This window comes from Cydia strobilella, chromosome 15, assembly GCF_947568885.1.
Source record: "Cydia strobilella chromosome 15, ilCydStro3.1, whole genome shotgun sequence".
Classification (NCBI taxonomy): Eukaryota; Metazoa; Arthropoda; class Insecta; order Lepidoptera; family Tortricidae; genus Cydia; species Cydia strobilella.
This window is the reverse complement of record NC_086055.1, coordinates 10,664,873-10,691,109: the sequence shown is the minus strand read 5'-3', so window position 1 is coordinate 10,691,109 and position 26,237 is coordinate 10,664,873. Positions and strand designations below refer to the sequence as shown.

Here is a 26,237-nt window from a genome sequence, read left to right as displayed (position 1 = left end):
AGGAGACGTAGGAGTGTGCCCCACTAGGGACCCGTCGAAGCAGTTAGTACCAACGTTGGTAGAGTAACCTACCTGTGTAAATGTTGTTCGATGCCGCCTTCTCGCTGGCGTAGGACACGATGCCGTCGTAGGGGTGTGCCCCGCGTGTTGGGGTCCCAGCGCGGGAGATAGTGCTGACGTCGCTCCTGATGTGCCGTTGTTCCCGCCGGGTTCAGGTTTTAACTTTTTGAAGGCGCCTTCAGCTGTAAATAATGGCCATGCTTGTAAAGGGAATCAATATAGGTTTCCATTCATTAGTGAGCAGATGACTAGTCATTTGTAACATAAGTAACATCTTAATGGTTACCTTATAATGATATGTAACAGGATATAGTTTGAAAAACTTTATTTTTTAATTTCCTCATTTATCCCCTAAAAGTGTTAAAAATTTTTTTGTTTACGTTACATTTCCGTCTTTGGGTCACGTATTTACATACGTGTACCAATTTTCGACTTAATTGGTCCAGTAGTTTTGGAGAAAATGGGCTGTGACAGACGCACGAGTGATCCTATAAGGGTTTTTCTTTTGGGGTACGAAACCCTAAAAATTGCTAACCAAACCGCTTTTCCTATAAAACAAGCTTTAACCCTGAATATCTGTACGAAATACAGAAAAGACAATCATGTTCACTCAGTCAAAGAAAGGTTTCTTATTTGCATAGGAACGATGGTTGGGCTAGGTCAAGTGCGCACGTAATTGCGGCGCCTGGCTAAGTAATGCGGTTAAGTAATCCTGCCGGGAATTAGCATAGAGCCGTGCCGTGTAGGGCAACGGGACCGGGTTGCTGTGAGCGGAAAAAATTGTCTTTTTTTCGGGAACGTACAGATGCCGATGAATCAAAAATTTTGTTTGCGGAAAGGACAAAATACCTTCGTTTTAGATCAATAGGTACTTGTGATAAATATACTGCCTAAAATGAAAATTTACAATTACAGGACTTGCATGGCAAATAGCTTTAAAATGTACAAAGTTAAAAGTAAACAACAGGCGGTTCTAAAATTTCTTTTATACAATAGTAAAATAAAGAATGTATGTTCTAGGTACAAAGTTTTAACTAAGTTAGAAGTTAAAACTTTATAACTGATTAACAAACTCCGTGCCATTGTTTTAGAAAACGTGAAAGCCTTCTGCAAGAAAGCAAATCTGCCTTGCAGTGAGTATGGGTTCTACAAATCTAATGACTTACTTACTAAATGTTTATGCGTCATTTTCGTAACTTTTTTATTAACATAGTAATATTGTTGAAGTATGGTTACAACGTATTTAATGGAATCCCTCATTCAAATCTTCATCAACATTACGAGTTGGACCAGAAACGGTTACTTATAACGAAGTTTTAAATCAAATCCATGTCACATTTTGTCGTAATAAATTCACGATTGAGGTCGCTCGGTCAGTGCCATCAATTTTATTTTCAAGCAGTCCTTTCTAATTGTGTTGCCACATGGATGTCAACTTCAAAGTTTAAACGTTTCCCTGAAAAATCCCCATATTGGCGACATAATCGGTTTAGCTTCGGTTTCTCTGAGCTTCGAATTAAGAGGGGGAAATTTTAAAAGCACCGTTGGAGGTCGGTTTAGCAAGTATTCATGCATTCCCTTTGACGGTGTCCCAGCTACTTACTAATTAACAGGCAGCTAAGTGTTTGCGTCCGCGGTAAACGGGCCTTTTAACGTTTAAAAGGCTTTTTTAGCCGCTTTCTATGTTTTAGGCGCTTTGACGTCGAATATGGTTGTGACATTTTTGCATTTTTTCCATTAGAGATTTTAAGATTTTGTTTTAGGCTCGGCGGTATTTCGTCGTTTTTATAACGTCGTAATTATGTCGAACAAATGAGAAAACCGATAATTAAACGGTACGAAACGAGAAAAACTGTAATTAAAGTAAGATGAAGAGCTGTAAAAAAATCAGTAGTCACGTGATTGATTGTGGTGAACAGATTGAATACTTTTAAATTAAATTTTTAGACAGCTTTTTCTCGATTTTGGCCACCCTAGCTTATGGAGACTAACTAGCAACGCTAAGCGGTTTCGTAGTCTATAGTCACACTACTATATATAAATTAACAACTGTAATAGATGTCATATATTAAAGAAAAAAAGAAAAAGTGACGAAGCCCTCCAGTGATGAAGGCCGGATTCGAACCGGCGTCTTTAGCTATCGCGGCTAACGCGTCGTCATTATAGTTGAGTTGAGTTTGAACCCATACATGAAAAGTATAGCTACCCAATTACAGATTGGTATACTTAATTACTTCACTGGCTCAGTGACCCAAAAAGGATCTTGGCCTCTAACACAAGAGAGCGCCACTCTGCCCTATTCTGCGCCACTTCACGCCAGTTGGGTATTCCGAGGGCGGACAGGTCTTTTAGGGCTTCGTCACTCCAGCGGTATCTGGGACGCCCAGATGAACGCTTTCCGCCCGGGTGCCCCACATACGCTCTTCTCGCAGCACGATCCTCTCCGATCCTTTCTAGGTGACCAAGCCAGCGGAGTCGTGTGGCTTTGATCTCGCCAATTATATTGGGCACCGCAACCAGCTCCCCTATTATTCCTGCGCCTCCAAGTTCCATCTTCTTCTCTGATAGGCCCCAGAATCTTTCGCCAGATTTTCCTCTCCGCCATTATGAGCTTGTTCTCTTCTTTCTGAGTCAGCGTCCAAGCTTCACATCCGTACATCAAAATTGGTCTAATTACAGTCTTGTAGACTCGAATTTTGGTCGGTCTACTGATCAGCATGGACGCTAAAACTCTATGGAGCGCTCATCTTGCTCATTTTGGTAGCGACAATAATCATTAACACCAATTTTTCTGGCACTTTGAAGTACCGAAAAATCTTATACAGTGTCTCTCTGTCAACACTGTCGTATGCTTTGGCAAAATCAACAAATAGCATGTGGATATTTTGTGCGTACTCCCATTTCTTCACGTCCATGAGATTCCAAAGTCATAGACAAATAAATAATAAATAAAGCGAAAATTGAAAACGAGGGTGGTCCATAGTGACAAAGTCAAGAGTGTTCACTGTTCACAGAATGGAAACATTTGTTCGGAGGCGTAACAGATTCAGTGCAACGTGCCATTAGGGCGCTGATCCCTAATTATGACGATTGACAGGGCGCCATCTGCGGTGTCGGGTCGCTAAACACCGGCTTTGGTGAAAGTTGAGATGTTTCAATGTTTCTCGTATATTTTCATTGTTTTTTATAGTGGTAAATTTCACTAGAAGCTTTTGTAGAGCCAATTTCGTCTACAATTTAATTTTTTCTTAGGATGACTTCTGTTAGACAAATCAATTGAAGTGTAGACGAGTTAGGCGTGAAATATGGAGCATTTTTTTCTCTTCTCCACATTGACCTTACCTATTACTTATAATGCGATGCTACCAGCGACCAGAACTTCTTAAATTGTTAAAAGTATCTAACAGAGAAGTCCTTTTCAGTGGAGACTGTCATAAGATGTGTAAGGTCTGTCAGTAATTATGATTAAAAAAAGTAATTAACTTGGTGATCTTATGAAATACAAATAATGATATCAGCTTAGTAGCTCCTACCTCCCCACCTAGTGGTGATCCATATATTTTTATAGTTGGCAATTGGCATAGGGTTGATTCTCAACAATAAAAAACGTTCATGCTGCACCGTTACAAACTCAATAATTAAAGTACCCTTAAAATGTTCGACTATTTCACTTTGGAAGCCTAATTTCAAAACATCATAATTCATACCTGCTATTCTCCTGAATTCAACCTTATGTTTATCTGAACTTAGTTGACTATCGGAGACACGAATAAAAGTACCTAAAAAAAAACTGTCGTCATTTGCGCTAGATTCCGCTCAACATGAATCGCAATCAAAATACAATCGCAATGGCACCCCGGGCGCTCGGGCCCCCGGTCGGCCCCGGGGGTCCATATGTTATCACATGTTAATAGATTTGTAATCGGCGCAAATGCCACAAATCCCCGTCATTGGGATGCTGTGGTGATAAAGAAGTGCGATAACGTACGTTTTTATGTTGGTGACACTGTGAAGTCATTTCACTGATGCTGGACTTTTATTACATATTAGGTTAACAATTTAAATGCTTTTGGTACAAAAAATAAAGGCTTTCATAAAAATAAAAATATAAGGGTAGATTATTTAAAATTGGCACCAAATATAATGACCACCAAAAATACTCTGGTACCCTAAATAAAGAAATAGCTTTCAACAAAAAAAAAACTAGACCAAAAAAATAAGGTCTAAAATTACAAAACTACCACCTGTTTAAATCACGACTGCACTTCAAATTTTATTCAAACACCAAAAATCATGAATGATCACCAAATATAATTATTGATCACCAAATCTTGAAGAGCAAATTAATGCGATATTTTCACTTTAATAAACCACTATGATTACCAAAAAATGTATACATATTAACAAATAAAGTAAAATTATGCCAAAATTACTAGCCCCTCCCGCTCAATCCCCCGTACACTGCACCGCATGCGCCGCGCTCGCCTGACCCAAACCTCAATTCAGTCACGTGCCACGCTTACAGAAAAGAAATGCTACTAGAGAAGTGGGTAAGATTAGGTTAGAACTGCGATCGTCACAGAAACGAAATGCTACCAGATAAGTAGGTTAGGTTAGAACTGTGATCCCACAGAATCGAACTGCTACCAAATAAGTGGGTTAGGTTAGAACTGCGACCGCACGCGCCGCGCTCGCCTGACCCAATCCTCAATTCAGTCACGCGCCACGCTTACATAAAAGAAATGCTACTAGAGAAGTGGATAAGGTTAGGTTAGAATTGCGATCGTCACAGAAACGAAATGCTACTATAAAACTGGGTTAGGTTAGGTTAGAACTGCGACCCTTACAGAAACGAAGTGCTACAAGAAAAGTGGGTTAGGTTAGGTTAGAACTGCGACCCTTACAGAAACGAAATGCTACTATAAAATTGGGTTATGTTAGGTTAGAACTGCTACCCTTACAGAAACGAAATGCTACAAAAAAAGTGGGTAAGGTTAGAACTGCGACCCTTATAGAAACGAAGTGCTACAAGAAAAGTGGGTTAGGTTATGTTAGAACTCCGACCCTTACAGAAACGAAATGCTACATGAAAAGTGGGTTAGGTTAGAACTGCGACCTTTACAGAAACGAAATGCTTTTATAAAAGTGGGTTAGGTTAGGTTAGAACTGCGACCCTTACAAAAACGAAATGCTACTAGTGTGACGAAGTGGATTAATTAATTTAATGGAATAACAAGATGATAAATATTTGCACATTTTTAACCGACTTCAAGTAATTTGCTTTAATAGGATAGCAAAATTAAAAAAAATGGTTATAATTTCACATTAAAATGGAGGTCTAATTTTGGTAATCATTTACCATTTTTGGGTTTACAATAATTAGTTTGGAGTCATTAGCTTTAATAGGATAACAAGATTAAATAATTTGGTTATGATTTCACATTAAAATGCTGTTCTAAGTTTGGTGATCGTTTACAATTTTTGGGTTAAAAATGATTATTTTGGTGTTATTTGTTTTAAAAGGATAAAAATATGGTACAAATTTGGGAATCATTTCTCATTAAATATGAGTTCTTATTTTGGTGATCATTCATTATTTTTGGTGGTAAAAACGAACTTTTTGGTGTTAAATTTTACTAAATCTGGTGATCTGTTAATACATGCCTTTAGAATTTTACATTTACTACGTTGCGACAGTTAAAGTGGTCAAAGGGTCTCTATTGTTTCCCATATAGTTTTAAGTCATAATATATTGTTTGTCCATATTATCGTTAGTCATAATTTGGTTTTTCACAGAAGCGCGTATCTTTTCTCCTGAAAAGATTGCCTGAGGAAAATCCTGAAAAGTTAACGGTTTCAGAATTATGACTAATGATAATATGACAATCATTATATTATGACTTTTAATAATTATGTCAAACAAAGGGATCCCGTGGTGAAAACACGTTCAGCATGGCACGGGGTCGATTGGATTGACCCCGCTTACCAAAACGAAGATGGTAGTCACACCATAATTTTTATGTAATTATTCTTGATTAGATTAAGTTGAACATATTATCTATTTATTTATTTAATTTTAGTGCACAAATTTATATAACAAAAGTACAAATGTCGGACCTAACGCCTTGAAACATTCTCTACCAGTCAACCATTGTGCTAAATAGAGACAGTTAGTTTGGTGGAGGATTGTAAAAATGGCTATAAAAATAAACCCAAGTTGAGACTATTATTACATTATTGCTGACTAGAGTGACTAGTGGCATATGGAATAGTGGCAGACATTTGGCTAGCAATTGCTAGCAGTGGAGTGACTCTGCTAGCAATTGCTCCACTGGAGTCTCTAGGCTCTTAAATAAAATATTAATAATAATAAAAAACTTACAAATATTTAAATTAATACCTAAATGTTATCACACCAAAATTCGTGTTTCTTTTTTGTAAGTAAGTAATCATAATCAAAATAGTCCAAATACCTTGGTGCTAAAAGTGAACATATTTTGTCAGCCAGCTGATTCCAAAGGGTGCTTTGATGTGTATAATTACAATAGATTTAGCGGATTGTCGCCCGGTGCGGTGCGAAGGGCACACAATCGCCACTCCATTATGTCGAGTGGGTGCTAAGTATGGGATTTATTATGCGAATATTGGGGGTTTTTAACTTTTTAGTTACAGTTCGTACAAGTAGGTAAGAGAGTTAAAAAATATGGGATCTAGATTTAGAAATACTAGAACTTCTTCTTGTTAAATGAGGAAATCATTTATTAAAAAAAAAATTGTTTCGAATTTGTAATACTTACAGGGATTTCACTGACCACTTATGGATTGTTTCACGTCATTATTTCATAAATTTTTTTAAAGCTATATTAGATATAAAATCTTAATTTATTTTAATTTGTGTGGTAAAATATGTGTAAATATTAGTTAGAATTGTTTGGTATATAATTTTACACAACAAATAGGAATAATAGACCATTTTAAAATAATCCTCCCTGCAAAAGAATAGTCAGACGGAAAGCAGATGGACCAGCAACTGACCAGTCAATTTAGTCATGGCTCGATTGATTTCAGACCGACACAAACACAATCCTACCCAAAAAAATAGGATCAACTAACTAATCCTTTACAAGGGAACCCTTCTGCGCACACGCACGCAGGTGAACCGCGCACGCGTCTCGCACGCGCCAGGAATTAGCGCACATTTATATTTTGCAGTCAATGTAGCTGTAATATTTTTGAAATAGAGATGATAAAGACTGTACACGATGAAAATCGGCCACGCATGATGAGGTAAATCTTTTAAATCAATGTACATTTTCAAGCAGCACTTTTCCCTTAATAGTTTGCGGTTATCAAACTCCATAATAAAATAAGAAACATACATTAATATAAAGTCAGATTGTCTGTGACTTTGAGTGTATATCGCACAGTACCTATATCTGGGGGCATGGCAGTGCCCCCGCCAAGTCGAGCAAAAAAAAAGAGGCACGGCCGTACTTACCTAGTACCTACCGTCTTTTTCTCGAAGCCATTCTTTATTTAAGGTTCTTTATCACAGATTGAAATGATCTTCGAATAGGTACCCTTTGTTATGAATGATGGGTCGATGAATACCTAAATCAATCACGATGTAACAGAATTTTAGTTAGTTCCTATGATAAAAAAAACCCTATGGTTTTTTTGGTCTAAAACCCGAGATATGGAAAGACGTATTTTAATATTCCTGATTTCATTTTGCTAACAACATACTCGAGTAAAATATAGGTACCTGTACCTACCATTGCAGTCGAACAAATACAGCTAGATAATATAATGCATGGTGCAGTGCATCATAAAATAATGATGGGCCATTAACACAACTATCTGAGTAATTCCGACTAAAAATAGGATCGATTTGCTAAACGGATCTTGGTTAATTATATCGGTTAATCGAATGATTAAACCGGAAAGACATAATGTTTAAATGGTCATTAAATATGTTAGGTTGCCTTGTGATTTTGTCAGCGGTGAGTGTGGTAGTGCGCGCGAAATGTCTGGTTAATTTATTGTTGTGCAATTGAGTTACCTGATCAAAATGTGGGGTTTATTTAGAAATGCTTTTACCTCTTTTGTTTTAGGTGAGTGGTTTCTATTTTCTATCATCCCTTACTAAATCTTGGCATATTTGACGATACACATTAAAGAGAAAATAGGTCGGTGTTCGAAAGAACTTTTAAAATGTAGGTATTTATGCAGTGTTTTACCAAAAAAATTGTGTTTCGACTGATATAACTGACGACTGACTGTAACACAGGTTTTTACCTAGCTCAGAAGTCAGGGACTTCAAAATCTTTTTTGTACTTGCTTTTGTCATTTTTTTTTATATAAATTTGTAAAGAGTCCAAGGGAATTTTTTTGTACATATTTACTCAGTTTGTTATTTGGTCATTCTGTAATAGTTGATAGCTGATTTTTGTTCAAAACCACTTAGCTTTGTATAATGTAAAGCAGGATCATTTGTACTGATCATTTATTTTATATTCTTATAGATATTTCCTTTGGAACTTTTGTGCAAAGTAGTATTCAAATAACATTAACAAATAAATATGGAAAATAAAGTTATTTATAAAGACGTCAAATTGATTGTCTACAGGATTTTTGGTGTTCACAACTCCAGCACCGGCGCAGCTACTTCTCGGCTCGCTTCTTGGAAATAACCAAAATAGTAACAACAACAATCCCAACATACCACTTATCGGTGCACTAGGGCTGGGATCAAACAATAACCAACAAAGTCTATTTAATAGTAACTACAATCAATATTCAAATAATTACCCTAACAATAATAATGAAAATAGAAGTTTACTATCAGCGCTAGGAGGTAATGCAAATGTTAACAGACCGAACACCAACAACTTAAATAACTTCAATAGTTATCCGACCACAGGACAAACCAATCCGAACAATGATGTAAGCAGCATAAAGAACCAAATGAAAGAAGCCGAGAAACTATTAGAAAGGTTAAAGGAACTGAATAGGTTGAAAGAACAGCAAAAGTTAGAACAAGAAAAAGAAAGTCAAGGACAAGCTACTAGTGATAATCCAAAAATAGATAATAGTGACAACAAAAATATTAATATAAACGATGACCATCAGAAAACTGGTGTTCTGAAGTCATTAACAAAGAAAAAGTTTTACTTTATGGTGATGCCAGTTGTGCCAGAAAATGAAGCGGTAAAATATGAGCAAACTGTGTATTATGAGGAGTGAAGCTGAGGTTTTTAAGTGATAATAATATTTTAGTCAAAGTAAAAAAAATTAAAATCTTCAATTTAGATATCCGCTTACTACCTACTTAGTATATTCGAAAGCGACTACTGGTTCGTAAAGAAAAACATCAGACGAAGATCAGGCGAGGCGTCAGAAACTCAGCGACGTATCTTTTTTATTTTTTTGAAGCAGTATGTGTACCTATATCAAATCTTCTACCATATTCAGCGAGAAAACTGAAATAGATGAAAATTATTTCAATTTAAAAAAAGATCATGTAAAATTAAGAAAAATATAAATATACCTATGATTGAATGTAAACCAGTTGTCACATCAATTTGTGTGCTTGATGCTTTGACTGCGAAATCAGTTGAAATCCTGCCAGCAAAAAAGGGCTCTATGAGTTTTCGTTTTTTTTTGGCTGTACGAGTATGTAGTTTCAATTTTTGAAATTGTTGTAAATCCTTCTTCGGCAGTAAATTGTAACAAATCAATTTGAGTATTAAAAACAACAATAATCAAGTGTCATGATTTATTTTTATTAATTACTTCATGATTCAACTAAGGAACAAATCAAATTATTTTATGAAATATTTTGATTTGTGTTTGTGTAAGCTAAATACGCGGGTTCCATTCCCGCCTCCGCCAACGGTGGACTTGGTCACTTTTTCTTTAGTGTATGATATCTATTTCAGTTTATACTTTATGAGTATTTTAAGTAAAGCAAAGCAAAGCAAAGCAAAGCAAAGGTAAAGGTAAGGTAGGTTTAGCAAAGTGTAATTATTAAGTAGTTTCATCTCACTGTAAATGATTAGGGCGCTGTAGTAGTAGTTGTACCCATGTATTGACATCATTTATAAACGTAACATTTCATTGTAACTAAAAGCTAACCCTTTGATAATTTCAACTATGTCCCGAAACTGCGCAACTTGCGATAGTTTGTGCTAAAAACTGAAGGCGTACACGGTCACGTCCACTGTTAGCTGTCCGGGTCCGCGGTACGGTGTTCGTGCACGTTATTTTTATTATTTCAAACTTGTGTTTTCTTTCATTTATTTATTAAAAAAGGTAATAATTGTTGTAATTTAAGACGCACCTTTGTCTCGTTCTTGTTTAATGTCAGCGTTTAAGATGCAGCTTGCTTCAGCCTCAGCAAGCTCAGCAAGCTGCGTTATAATATAGGTTCGGTTTTTTTGCTATCCTTAAAATGTAGCTTTGCAAAAAAACAACTGTATTATGTAACTGAAGCGTTTTTTTTTACTGAATGACTATGCAACTTTAATTTAATACAACGATGTTCTAGATGATATTTAATTAGGGTTCCGTACCTCAAAAGGAAAAAAACGGAACCCTTATAAGATCACTTGTGCGTCTGTCTGTCTGTCTGTCCTTCTGTCATAGCCTATTTTCTCCGAAACTACTTGACCAATTAAGTCGAAATTTGGTATACATATGTAAGTTTGTGACCCAAAGACGGACATGTAACGTAAACGAATGAATTTTAAACTTGGGGGCCACTTTTGGGGGGTAAATGAGAAAATTTAAAAATAAAGATTTTCAAACTATATAGTATTACATATTAAATCACATTTAGAAACGGGTCTATCGCGAATTTATTTTGTTACCTTTATTTACTTTTTGTTACCTTTAATTATGTGTTCAAACCGCGAAAGTTTTAAATGTTATATATAGTATTATATATCAAATGAAAGAGCTCATTGTGAGAATCTCAAATATCTTTTTTCTATAATTTTATGATAAACAATTTAGAAGTTATTCAAGAAAATAGGCAAAAATTCCCGCCCTTTATCTCCGAAACTACTGGGTCTAAAATTTTGAAAAAAATACAGAAAATAGATCTTTACCTATAGATTACAGGAAAACCTATGAGAAATTGCAGTCAAGCGTGAGTCGTACTTAATTACCTACTTAGTTTTTGATCCGACCCCTAAGGGTTTTTTAAACATTTCACTCACGTTTCACATAAAAAATACATTGTTTAAATTGTGTAATATATGGAACCCTTGGAACGCGAGTCCGACTCGCACTTGGCTGTTTTTTTTAATTAACAGACCGGTCGGTTTGCTTAGGATTTGCTTAATTTTCTGCAATATATGTCCTGAACTGCAAAACTTGCAATAATTTGTACTACAAAGTGAAGATGCGCGCGGTAGTATTTATAATGTAATATTAAAGTGTTTTATTTTGCGAAGTATAATATGATTCATCTGTAATCCAATCAAACGATATTTACAATCTCAAACTTTTAAAATTTTACAAGAATATCAATTAAAACTAAAAGCCCAGCCTTTGCTTAGTCATTGTTTAATTTCAACAAGGCATGTCCTGAACTCCGAAACTTGCAATAGTTTGTGCTACAAAGTGAAGGTGCACGCGGTCACGTACGCCATTGTTAGCTGTCCGAGTACTGCGCGGTACGTGTCTGTGCTCGCCTTTATTTCTCTCTGGCAAACCTGTGTCGAATTTGTTATTCGTTGGCTGCCATTTTCTACGATTAGAATGGATTGACGGGGATGGGAATATATAATTATAGCTCTTGGCTACGGAAGTATAACGCAGCGATTTGTGCAAGTGCTTTAAAAATACCTAAGTAAAAAAAGTATGAGAGAAATATATAAAAACATAATACTTTATTGTGTAGTAAAATTAACTAACAGGGCAATTCGAGCGTTAACTGACAGAATGATATCTTCTCCGTACTTGTCCGTATTGGCGCGAGCGAGACGCACGATAACTAGGTAAATGAAATCATGTAGATATCATTCTAATGTCAGCAGTGTACGTTCGAATTGTCCTGCAAGTTAATTTAATTAAATCACTTTAAAAAGTGTAAAACAATATTATGATATGACCTGATTATGAGCAATACTGGAAAACTGTAAAGTCTCACAGGTTTGGAATGTTTATTATACATACTCATATACCGTGAGTGTCTATATTTTCTACTCGTATACAAGATAAATTGAAATATCGAGCTAAAATATAAAGACGTGAACTGAAATGTATCGTACATTAATTGCTCACACTGCAAGTTGAGCGAGGTGGTTGAAAATTCACCCCCCACGGGAGTGGGTGGTCGTTAGTGACGACATTTCGCATTCATGACGTCACTCGGGCCCGATTGTTTGCTATATTATTCTAATTGGAATTGTAATCACTGGCACGTATAGTGTTTGGTTATAGGTCGCCTTGCTTTTGTGAGCTGACACTAGGACGCTCGATGAGACCAAAGATAGATATAACTCCGTAATAGATGGATACAGTCTAAGGAAAAAACGTGTCTCGAAAATCACGAAAATTTGATTCTCGATCAGACGGCGCCACTAGCTTTGGCCTACTCTCGTATAGAGGGCGTTGACGGTTTCGTTTGTTATTTATAATTTTAACCCATATCCGTTAAAGAACATTGGTCAAAATCATATAAAAATAATTAATGCAAATAAAAAAATCATTTATCCATATTTAAATACATTTTAACGTATTTTTATAAATCTTCATTTTTAGTTTTAAAGTATGTCGATAGATGGCAGTGAATTTACAGTGGTTACAAAATTTACTATGACAGTACCGCTCTATCTTATTATATCCTCTTTGATGGGACTCTAGAATAAATTTGTTTGTTGAAAAATTTGGGAAAGCATTGTTAGAATTGAGTTTGAGTACATTGCAATGAAAGTCCGAAATACGAAACTAAAGGTTGTTTTGTTGCTTTCGTGAAATGCTTCGTAATCGTAATTTGATTAGGTAGAGTTAGACCAAGGAAAGTCTGCAACGATTTTGATAGCATACGCAGTGCAAGTGTTATTTATACGTCATAATTTCATAGAGGTTTGATGTGCTATCAAAATCGTTGCAGACCTTTCTTGGGCTAACTCTAGTAAAAAAATTTAGGGTTCCGTACCCAAAGGGTTAAAACTTCACTGTCCGTCTTTGACCGTCTGTCTGTCACCAGGCTGTATCACATGGACCGTGATAACTAGACAGCCGAATTTTTCACAGATGATGTATTTCTGTTGCCGCTATAACAAAAAATACTAAAAACAAAATAAAATAAATATTTAAGTGGGGCTCCCATACAACAAACGTGAATTTTTTGCGTAATGGTCCTGAACCCTTCGCGCGCGAGTCCGACTCGCACAGTCAGTTTTTATTGTACTTAGTAGGGGGAAGTGGAGGAATAGGGGATATTACTGCAATGTTCTACCACCAGAGTGCACCTCTAGTCTTTTTATTAAACCATAGAGTAACATATACATACTGTACCTTTAACAGGTTTTTGACAAGTTTTCAGAGATAATAAAATATGACATCGATGCATCAAGGCGGTTTGTTTACAGAGGACGGAAAACGCTAATCCAAAATTTCGCTATCTGCCTCTTTATCGCTCGAATATGCAAGAGTGACAGAGATGTTAGATAACGAAATTTCGATTTTCTTGCTTCGCGATAGACCCTCAGATTGTGGTAGTGGCGCCCCCTGCGCAGAGTTTCGCGTAATATTCCCTATTGGGAACTCTTAACTTCAAACATTCTAAAAATTTATAAAAATGTCACAAACCGAATTAAGTTTTATGGTACCTAACCGTTATCTGTCTAATTTTAAACAAGTAATAATTTTAGGTTAATGTTATCCTACTAAATTTGAACGAAAACAAAAACCTTGCCGTTCCATTTTACCCGAAACCGTATCGGGTAATTGGAAACAGTCCACGGGGGAAATGGAAGCACTGAAGATTTTCAGTTTATTATCACTTTTCAAGGATCTTTTTTACCTCACGGGATACATAATACACTTTCCCACTCAACATCAGACAGGCTCCAACCAAGCTCTCGTTTAAGCGCATGTTACGCAAGCATTTTTTTCGACAAGCTCACTGGTTAGTTGTCCATCGTAGGCATAGTATTATTTGCACTGGGTACATAAAGTAAAGTAATATATATGTAAGTTTATTTAATTATTGTATGTATAGTATGTATATGTAAGTTTATTTTCGGTAGTGTGTATTATTTATCGCTATATTTTTTGTTTTAAGTTACCTATTCTGCTTTTTTTTTGTTCAATGCCTGCACCTATCACTGTTTCTGTTTAGCCTGGTGATTGACTGGTAGAGAATGCCTTTAGGCATTAAGTTCGCCATTTGTACTTTATTTGTTATATTGTGCAATAAAGTTTAAAATAAATAAATAAATAATAATAATATACATAGTTGAAAAATATTGAATTTTCAATCACTATGTAGTAGGAATAATTGAGAATGCACCCTTGCATAATTGGGAACACTCTCGTTTCCTTTGTTCCTAAATACCTCAATTGATTAATATCAATCAAAATAAGTATCACTTGAAACCACCTGGGGTTTGAAAGCAGATACCATAATTATACAAGATAATAGCAAAATTTGGAGCCTTCGACTCCAAAACCTTCATGCTTACATCTATCATGATATGTGAAAAATATTACAACAAAAGTTGAAAATATATTTTTCGATTAATCGTGACCTTTGCACATGATGGCCTTTTTATGTTTGTTTTAAACATACTATTATATGTTACACAACGAAGGCCTCAAAAATATCTGACACGATCTTATTTGTAGAGCCATAAGAGCGTGTCACATATTTTTGCGGCCTTCGGAGAGTAGCATATTATTGTAGGTGACTGTACCTGTTTGTCTCACTGTTTTTAATTACCCGCCGTTCCCAATTCCCCCACTCTCCCCTACTTAGTACCCGTACACTACATAATACCTTTCTGAAAAAACTACCATAGATTACATACCATCGAAGTCTAAAACATATCAATTGTATAAAGAGAATGCATTTGTGTACTACTGTAGTCGGATGATTTCAGTTTTAGCGCCCTGTCAGAGTGAAGAACCGACGGCCGCCGCCATTTTGCCACATTGCTAGAATGCCATTTAAATGCAACTTTACATTTCTTTCTACGGGTTTTTAAAGATTAATACACTCACGTTTCAGGTAAAAAAATACACATTGTTAAAAATTGTGTAATGTACGGAACCCTTAGAACGCGAGTCTGACTCGCACATGCCCGTTTTTTTTTATTCGAACGCCAGCTAGTCAACTGCCAACTCCCTTAGGTGTCATATGGGCATTTTCTGGGGACTATCGATTACAAAAGAAAAAAAAATATGTCTCCAAAAAAGTGTCCGTTTTGTAACGCATTTCGTTTCTGTATTGTGCGTTAATGCTGATAATGTTTGAATACATAGTTTAATAAATATCCTATGGGATCACGTGAGTATGATACAGCAACGTTAAACGATAAGACCATGAAGAGAACCGCAGAACTAAGATCCAGTTAAAAAACTACTACTACTTACTACTTTGTATTGATAGCTGTTGGGTCTCCAAAATATAAATAAATAAATAAAATAGATCAGGGTCAAAGTTTATTAGAGTTAATTACAATATCCCATATTATATATATATATATATATAGTTGTTTCCACTTTACGACTAGGTATATATTGTCGTTTTTAGGGTTCCGTAGGGTTTCCGTAAAGGAAAAATCGGAACCCTTATAGGATCACTCGTGCGTCTGTCTGTCTGTCTGTGTGTCCGTCTGTCACAGCCTATTTTCTCCGAAACTACTGGACCAATTAAGTTGAAATTTGGTACACATATGTAAGATTATGACCCAAACATGGACATGTAACGTAAACAAATTAATTTTAAACACGGGGGCCACTTTTGGGGGGTAAATGAGAAAATTAAAAAATAAAGTTTTTCAAACTATATCGTGTTACATATCAAATAAAAGAGCTCATTGTGAGAATCTCAAATATATTTTTTATATAATTTTACGATAAACAGTTTAGAAGTTATTCTAGAAAATAGGCAAAAAATGACCATTCCCCCCTTTATCTCCGAAACTACAGGGTCAAAAACTTTGAAAAAAATACACAAAGTAGATCTTTACCTATAGATCACCGGAAAACCTATTATAAATGTGCAGTCAAGCGTGAGTTGGACTTAATTACGGGTTTTAAATGTCGCATAAAAAATAGGTACATTGTATGGAACCCTTGGAACGCGAGTCCGACTCGCACTTGGCCGGGTTTTATGAAAGCATGCAGCCTGGGTCGGAGCGGACTACTAGGTTGTTCCTGAATGAACAGAACTAACTATCATATATCTTATTTTAAATATGATTTCGGTAACATGGAATCATGGAAAATGAATCTACTTATTTTCACCACACAATCGTAATTACCCTAATTACCACTTTATATATTTCTAATAAAATTACTGCATTCGAATCGGTCTGTCTGTAGTTAGTTTATTAGTAGATACTTATTATTTGCTTGTACAACTGTACGATTAACTTCCTTGTTAGAAGCGGCATATATTTAAATTAAATATGTACTCCAAAGCAGCAGCAGGTACCTACTACTAATGGAAAGGTACTAATCTAAGGTGCTTCAAAGAAGATAAGCTCACTAGTGGCACAAAGGTAAACACCGCGCTTTTTATAAAAGAACAATTCCAACAAGTCCAATAAAAGAACATGTTAGAGAACTCAAAACTGCAATCATAATAAGTACCTATACGCAGCTAATTGCCCACCAGAGATTAGGAATGGGTAGAAGGATGAAAGAAGTCTTAAATATTAAAGAAAATAAACATTACCTTTAGGCTCCCAATATGGACATTCGCCCATTGATGGACAATCATCCTTTATCACGTTAATATAGAAGTGTACACACGTGTATGATCCTGTAACGAGCGACTGAGCGGGGGCGCTGGTGGTGTGGCCGCGTGCTCGCCGCCGTACAGCGCGCCGAACTCCTCCGCCGACGAGCTCGACGCGTTGCTGCACTTGCGGCCCTTGTCCGGCGTGTACTTGCTCTCCCCGCCCGGCAGGAACTTGGCGTCCGCCCTGTGCTCATCCAACAACCCCCCGACTCCGAGCAACCCTCCGACCAGGTTTGGCCGCAACTCCTCCATGATCTTTGACCCTTGGCCGCATCCGCCTCCACCAGTAAAGTTAAGCTGCCTACTGAAGAAGGCGGGGAAGATGTTGAACTGCTGCGGATCCGGCAGCGCTGACAAAGGCGGCGCGGACGGCTCCCCGGCCGCCGCGCACGCCGCACTCTTGAACTCCACCGTGCTGTGGCCGGCTCGCGGGCTGATGGACCAGCGCTCTCCGAGCGAGCTGCGGGCCTCGTGCTGCGTGCCGTCGCCGTCGGCCCGGCCCCGACGCTCACTGACTAACCACATTATAGTGACGACGCCGTTGCCGCGCACAGGCCGCCCCGCGCGTTTTAATTGTTCGCGACTGCGCGAGAGGACCGAACGCCACCGCCCACGGGCTAGAACGAAACGGCCTGCTCCCATACCCCCATAATCGATGTAAAATCTTTATAGGGATGCTGCGTCTCGTTTGCACCCATTGCGAAAGGCGCCCCTGCGTCGGGGGCGGCTGCGGGCGACCAATGGCGGACGAGCGCAAGCTGGGGGCGGAACCCGCCGCGGCAGTGCTCCGGGCCAGATAGGCTTTTGTTTGTTTTATTGTTCCATGGCTTCTCGTCGATCTTGCGTTTAAAGTTTATGCATTGCACCATGTTTTGTTTCACAAAATTCAAACAAAATAAGCTCACGGGTCCCAACTTCTCGAGGTAAATAAGACGTGAAACAGAGATGAGGAATCGCAGCAAATATTAAAAGGAGTGTTTTGTGATAGTGCTGTGTTTGATCTAAGCCCGTTTTTTAACACCTACCTTTCCTTGCTTACAAATAGTTAATTGTTATTTATCTCACATCTACTTACATTGCGCTCATTTTTTACATGTATTTTTATGTTAAATTAATAAATAAAAATAATTGCACTCATCACAACTTACAATTTTTGGTTATACTTATTTTAAAACTCTGTACTATAGGTATGTTATTTTTTTCAGGTAGGTAACTAGGTATAAGGTAATAGATTAAGTATCCTTTTTGATTCAGTAAATAAACTTTCATAGGTAACTATTTTACATGACTTTAGCATATACCTACCTAGATAATTACTAATATACTCAAGAGCACTCTAGGTATATCGAATTTTCTCTTGAGTGTAACTTGCCTGTGGGTGATGCCCAACTTTATTTACTGAATACTAATCGTATATAACCTAATTATACTTATCTTGTTTGTAGTAGAGTCTGTGCGGAGCATAGTTGTACAATATATGGGTACCAATACATTATACGACTTTTCTCTTTTCGCACAGACTCTATTGAAGAATGTAGAGATAAACTTTTTGCATCTCAATCATTAATATAAAATAAAATAACGAGTCGGGTCGGGCCGCGCTCAGTGTAGGGTTCCGTAGTTAGTAGTGTAGGCTGCCTTGAACGGGGGCTGTTAGTTGGTATCTTGTACTTACAATCGGGGACATTCCCGATGAACAACCTTAAGGGCAAAAATCGTTTAAACGTCTTGCATACGGTCAGGCGATATCATAAAAATGACCTAGCATGGCACTTAAAAATGTTAGTGTTGAAAAAAAAAGGTTAGCTGAGGTAAACATAATTAATGTCATTACCGGGTCTAACGAGATTAAATTTCATTATTTTACCTTTTTCCGACGTTTCAGCTAGGTTGCACTAGCTGTGGTCACGGAAGACTGACGTCCCAGCAAAATTAAATAGAGATTTTGATATACAACACTAAACTACCCGATATTAGTTTATATAAATGTTCGGGGTAGACAAATAAATACTTTTGCCCGTTCCTGTTTAATGCTTATTGTCCACGGCACGACACGCAACACTAACAATATCCACACACTGGTCCGAGGATATTACATCCCTTGATTTCAACATCTGAATCACTGGTCCCCAAGTTGACGATAATTTGTACCCGTCTTCCCCGTACCCGTGTTATATAGCTCAGGTAAAGTTTATTGCCGTGCATTGTCTTTGTGACGGCCGGTTGCTAACTAAGATAAGGAATCCAATATGCATCCTAATTGGTTATCTTTAAGGGGAGGCGAAGCTTAGCTTAAACAACAACAACTAATAAACTGTCCTTACTACCTATTGTTGGTCTCATTACCTGTTTTTATCCTTTTCGATATTAACATAAAGAATTCAAAATGCATCGTAATTGGTTATCTCTATGGGAGGCGGAGTTTAGCTCACTCGTAAGGATCGAGGTAAAACAATTCTGAAGTGTTTCACCGGCAATGTCCCCGATTGTAAGTACTTACGTAACAAGCAAAAGAGTGTATACGTAGCACTTTTACTACTTAAGAAGGGAAGACTTTTTGCAAAAACTCAAAAACGGCTTCACCGATAATGTTCGCTATAATTTTCATTGAAAGTTTACTAAGCATTACTTTGACTTTTTTTTTCGGAGCGATTGTTTCCAAAACAATACTATTTGTAAAAAAATGGTTTATGAAGAGTATGAAGACCCACTACTTATCCAACGACACCCCAACTATGGGGTTGAAGCGAAAAATGTAGGTTGTGGAGGTACTCTAAAAAAAAATCTAGTTTTTATTTAACTACATTTTCGGCGTGACTGATTTATCAAATATAGATTACAGACTAACGATCACGGACCAAAGCCTCGGATGAACAGACAGACATGGCGAAACTATAGGTATAAGGATTCCTAGTTGACTACGGAATCCTAAAATGGCCACGCTTTTAGCCTTAACCAAAGAGGATATATAGGTAATAGGATAGAGCGATACTGTCTTAGTAAATTTTGTAGCCACAGTAAATTCACTGCCATCTATCGACACACGATTAAAACTAAAAATAAAAATATAAAAAAATGTATTTATATATGGATAAATGATTTTTTTTTATTTGAATTAATTATTTTTATATTATTTTGACCCACGTTCTTACACTGATATGCGTTAAAATTGTTAAATAACAAACGAAACCGTCAACGCCATCTATCCGAGAGTAGGCCAAAGGTAGTGGCGCCATCTGATCAAGAATAAAAAAAAGATAAATAAAGATAAGAAAGAAACTCTTTCAATTATATACCGAATCCCCGCCCTGTAAATTCCAAATTCATACTAGTTTTTCAATATCTGTTACGTTATGCTTGTTGGGGCAGATTTTGTTACTATTTACAGGACAAAAACGGTGCGCATGGTGCATTATATGAACGGGCCTATCTTTACTTTTGAAATCTTTGGCGGGGCCCAATTTTACTGATCCTGATTTTAGTGACTGGTACAAAGAAAATATATTAAATATCATAAATCATAATCAAATTTAGTGAATGGGTGGCTCATGATTTACTTACACATATTATATGTAGTACAGAAAACAATAACATAATAAAATACCGCATTTCCATTATCAGCATTCTTAAACAATTAGTATTAAACAAGCTATCAAATATCAAAGATACAAGTGTAGCCCGCCGTACCCGATCGTACCAACCCTTCATTTTGCATACCGAGTTATGAATACCATTAACAGATAGGGTATCAGCCATCAGGTTTGATGTCCGATTTGCTGCTACGATATGTTTAATTTGAGGTTTAGATTGAAGATAAATATCGTATGATAGAAATGTGCCATATTGTGTTGAAATGGAGACAACTGCTTGGTTAGTTTGTTTTGTCATGAAGCTACTTGTATTGGATCCATTAAAACTATCTTATGCAGGCATTTTATGTCGGTAAGGTAAATTCATTCTTTTATACCCCGGCTCGTACCAATGAGTTTTTCGGAACTTATGTACGAAATATAATTTGATATTTACCAGTCGCTTTTCGGTGAAGGAAAACATCGTGAGGAAACCGGACTGATCCTAACAAGGCCTAGTTCCCCCTCTGGGTTGGAAGGTCAGATTAGTTGTCAAGCGGACCCCAGGCTCCCAGGAGCCGTGGCAAAAAAATGCCGGGATAACGCGAGGAAGAAGAAGGAAGGTAAATTCATTCTTTTAATTTAAAAAATCTAAATCGAGAAATTCTATTACGTTACGTGGCGAGCGGGGCCTAGAAATTCGTGCGCAAACTTACATTACGCCGAAAGTCTATGAATATTTGAAAAAAAAAAAAAAGAACCCGTGGCCTAAGGGCATAATATACTACGGTATAGTTTGTCAAAGGACTGTCTCATTTCAAACATAGACAGAGAGAATCATACTATCTTTGTCTTACACTAGTACTGGCACCCAAAAGAAAAAGGATGAGAATAGTTTTTTTGGTTCTTATTTACTGCCAATTTGGTTTGACCAACTATAAGAATATTAGATCATTTCAATTGCTTATAAGTAGGTAGATATAACACTGCCGTAAATAAAAAAAAACCGGACAAGGGCGAGTCGTACTCGCCCACCGAGGATTCCGTACTTTTTAGTATTTGTTGTTATAGCGGCAACAGAAATACATCATCTGTGAAAATTTCAACATTCTAGCTATCACGGTTCATGAGATACAGCCTGGTGACAGACAGACATACAGATGGACAGACAGACGGACAGACAGACGGACAGCGGATTATTATTAATAGGGTCCTGTTTTTACCCTTTGGGTACGAAACCCTAAAAAAGAGGCAACACGGATACTTCTAATTGCATTCAGAAGGCTTGCTACGAGGCCGATGGCGATGTAGACGTAATAGCTGTAGATCGGGCGGTAGACTCCGTAGCCGAGCTACGTAGCTACGAAGATGTCGCATCTTACGAATAGTATCGATACTTTTGCTTATATTACGAGTAGGGGTAATATGAGGTTACGCTCAATTTTAATTTTCTTTTCGTTGAGAACCTTTTCTCACTAAGAGCCAGTTGCATCAAACACAATCGACGGACTGATCAATAAACTCTACTCAGTAAAGAACTAAATAAGTATGAAACTTCCCATATTTAAAAACGTTAAAATTAGATGTAACACTGATGTAAATAAAAAAACCGGACAAGTGCGAGTCGGACTCGCCCACCGAGGGTTCCGTACTTTTTAGTATTTGTTGTTATAGCGGCAACAGAAATACATCATCTGTGAAAATTTCAACTGTCTATCTATCACGGTTCATGAGATACAGCCTGGTGATAGGCGGACAGACGGACAGACACACAGACGGACAGTGGAGTCTTAGTAATAGGGTCCTGTTTTTACCTCCTGTTTTTAATATAATTATTGCGTAATTGACATATTTTGATTTTTTTAGTTTTTTTTAGTTGTAGTTTTACAAGTTAAGTGTTAAGTTAAGACTTGACATTTTATATTTTATTGTAATTGCTTTTTTTAATTACTAATTTGTTTTTGCTTTAGTTGAGTAAAATTAACGCCTATTCCCTTGTATGCTATTGTGTATTTCTTTTGTGTTAGCCCATTTTTATGTATAATTTCCAATGCAATGTAAATATTGCTTGCGAATAAATAAATAAAAAATGAAAAACAAAATACCCTTTGGGTACGGAACCCTAAAAAGATAATTGTGCTAACATGCATACACTTGGCCATTGCCAAGGCAGGGCTAAATAGAATTCACTCCAGGTGTAACTACGGCGAAGTTTTCAACTAGACTTCGGAGTGAAATGTCTTGGAACTTTATTACTAGTTTTAATTGACTCCACGCTTCTTGGAGTGTGACTCCTGTGCTCGGGCACTAACTATTAACAGGATATACGTACTGTTTACAGTAAGATAACTCCACTGTTGGCTCATATCATGAGTACCACAGTCATCAGTAGCCGTACCACGAGTTGACACTTGACGTTTACATTAGCGACTGCGTAAACTCGATCGCAGTCCATCTCGCTCGCACCTATCGCACCAATTAGTTGTGTGTTGAGCCATCGTAGATATCGCTTTTTGCGGAGGGTCATCTTATGGATTAGGGACGAGTCACTCTCTGCCGGAACTAAAAATGTCCAGTTTTATATCCCATAGTCCAGCATTTAGTCCAAATTTTAGATTCCTCGAACTCTCAACAGTCCTTACAATCTGACGGGTGCTGCCCTGCGCGCGTACTGCGTCCAATCCCATGACACCGACAAGAGCAGCATCCGCTCGGTGTACTCACTTACATTTCATAAAAGTGTCGAAACTCTACTTAGGCTCCGCGCACGCCTCCCTATTGTCAGCGAATATAAGGTGTAAGTTTAAAGTTTAAGGACACCAAAAATAACCTGGGAACCTGAGTCCGGGGCATGGTTACATGCCTTGCCGACACCACACTTGGGAACCTTACTTGATAATGATACATTACGGATGGCGATTGTACTTAGAATTGGGGGCAAGGTGTGTGAGCCACATCAGTGTAAGTGTGGGGTAATGGTGGAGGCGGATGGACACCACGGGCTCAGCTGCTTGCGGTGTGTGGGTAGGATACCCAGGCACTGTGCCATTAACGATTTAATAAGGCGAGCTTTGGTGTCGGCGAACGTCCCATGCATCATGGAGCCCCAGGGTCTAAGTCGTTTGGACGGTAAGAGACCGGACGGCCTTACGCTTGTTCCTTGGGCGAAGGGCCGCAGCTTACTTTGGGATGCCACGTGTGTGAGTACTTTTGCTCCCACTCATCTTGCGCGCACGGTGAACAAGGCAGGTGCAGCGGCTGAAAGTGCTGCTAGGTTCAAGCACAGCAAGTACGCGAACCTTGAACAGGTGTATGATTTTGTCCCGGTTGCCGTCGAGACGGCTGGGCCTTGGTGTGCCGAGGCCAAAGCCTTTATTAAGGATATAGGGCGACGCTTAAGGGAAAGGGGCGGCGACCCTCGCTCTGGTTCTTTCCTGATCCAAAAGATATCCCTGGCCATTCAGCGAGGTAATGCCGCCAGTATTTTTGGCACATTTGGTCCGGGGGATAATCAGAGTGGGGGGTAATATTGTATTTGTTATAATTTAGTTTTACTTTTTTGCATTAATTATTTTTCCAAAAATAACTAAACTATTGAGATCAGACTGCACAGCCATAATTATTACTGAATCTAATTCTGATTAACACTAAATTAAATTACAAATCTAGGTATAGTCTTCATCTTCTCAAATGACTTTTTCTTCTAAGATGGTAATCTGTAGGCCGAGCACATGATTGTCCGGCTGTTAAACAAAAGCCATTTGAGATGATGCAAACTATAGGCCTATCATGGAAATGAAATATTGTAGGTAGGTAAGTACCTACATACTCTAAGATACGAGTAAGAATCAGGGTACTGCATTACGCGTATATTGTGCTGTTTTAAACAACGTGGGTAAAGTTTAAAGTAAATAAATATACGATTTTAGTTCAGATCTTATTAATGCCTAATCAGAGTTAAAGTAGAATGTGTAAACTTAATTACAGTAGGATTGCCCATGCCATTATAGTAAGATCTCAAAATTCGTATTAAAACACCTCTGCACTTGCGTTTGTTTATGATCAAGCAAGTCTTACGCTTGTTTCATCACCAGCCTTTCTTCTTTGTCTTCGCCTTTATCCCGCTACACGAGGTCGGCTTTCTTAACCAGGCCACGCCATTTTTTGCAGTCATATACGTCATTGCATTCTAATGAGAGAATTTCATGTCCCTTTGGACAGTCTTTACCCATGTGGCTACCGGTCTACCGCTTGCCTGTTGCGATGGAAAGGCACTTCTTCACAACATATTCGTCTGGTCTACGCATCACATGACCATACTACCTGAGGGTGGTCTCTGCAAGTTTATCGAGGCCACCTTTAGACTACCTTCTTATTGCAGTCACACTTTGCCTTTGCTTCTTACTGGCATCTTTGTATCACACATTACTCCAGTAAGTTGGCGCCATTTGTTCCACCCTGCTGTGACTCTGTGCATAACATCCGCGTCTATCGTGCCATCGTCTGATATCACAGATCCAAGATACTTACTTGAATTTGTTAACTTGGGGCACCCTGATATTGTCTAATGTGATAATGTGTGGTGTGTGATGTGTGTATCGGCTGGATGTACGCGGTTGAAGTGGCAGACCATGTATTCTGTTTTTGTCCTACTTATTCTTAATCCATTTATTTTCCAGAATCGATGTTCCATCTGAAACCAATACAGGCAGAGCCGCGGGCGCAACAAAGTTCTCATAGAAACTGCGCATAAGAGCCACCCCACGCTAGTGTCTTTTTAGCGTCGGCGTCTAGTCAACTCTATGGCTGCTGCTCGAGGCTCGTTGTTGGCGCAACTGCGCAGCGACGCCATTTTCCATAGCGCTGACTAGACGCCGACACTCAAAAGACGCTAGTGTGGGGTAGCCCTAAGCCGAGATCCGCGCGAACACTTTGTCCGGGAACAGACTTGATTTCGCCACTTTGAGTCATATGTGTGTCAGGTACTGTGTGACACACTTTCTACGTTTATTAAATATACATAATTCACAGTCACCTTAACGTCTTAATGAAATTAATTCTGAATTCTGTAAAATGCTCTTCTACGAAGTGAAAATAAGATGAATTTGGCTTTTAATAAATATTTTTTCTACATGAAATTAACTTAAGGACACTAATCATGTAGTGTAGTAGTGACATCATAAAAATAAGCTCCATAGCTTTACCCATGTAACACGTTACAGATCTCTTTCTAAAATATATTTCTGTACCTATTTGTAGAATGTCCTTTAAGAGGAAATGGGACGGCTGCGTCTCCATACAAACGTAGTCCCCATTTTCCTTTCTGGATATTGACATTATGAAAATTATTTTTATATAATTTGATGTATATTAACCATAGCCTATGCCTATGCGTTTGACTTAATGCGTTTAATTGTAAAAATTAGGTGCGGAAAACCGATTTCGTACAATTTTTTAAACGCTCCTAATTCTTATAATATTTAAAAATTCGAAAAAATCAAACATTGGGGCATAGCTGTGGTTGATATACAATAAAATGTGTCATAATATTTTCAATAATGTTAATATCCAAAGAGGAAAATGAGGACTAATACGTTTGTATGAAAAGGCAATTTCGCGCGGGT

General features: G+C 37.7%; 1 protein-coding gene across 1 annotated transcript in view; it reads right to left on the bottom strand.

Moving 5' to 3' along the window:
* Positions 1-18,052, bottom strand: part of LOC134748032 (homeobox protein XHOX-7.1') — a 34,374-nt gene extending 16,322 nt beyond the window's left edge. The window contains exons 1-2 of the mRNA XM_063682754.1: positions 17,056-18,052; positions 73-242 (exon numbers count right to left, since the gene is read on the bottom strand). Of these exons, the coding sequence (XP_063538824.1) occupies positions 73-242; positions 17,056-17,686 (801 nt within the window). The 5' untranslated portion in view covers positions 17,687-18,052. The remainder of the gene's footprint in view (positions 1-72; positions 243-17,055) is intronic.
* Between the last annotated feature and the right edge of the window lie 8,185 nt (positions 18,053-26,237).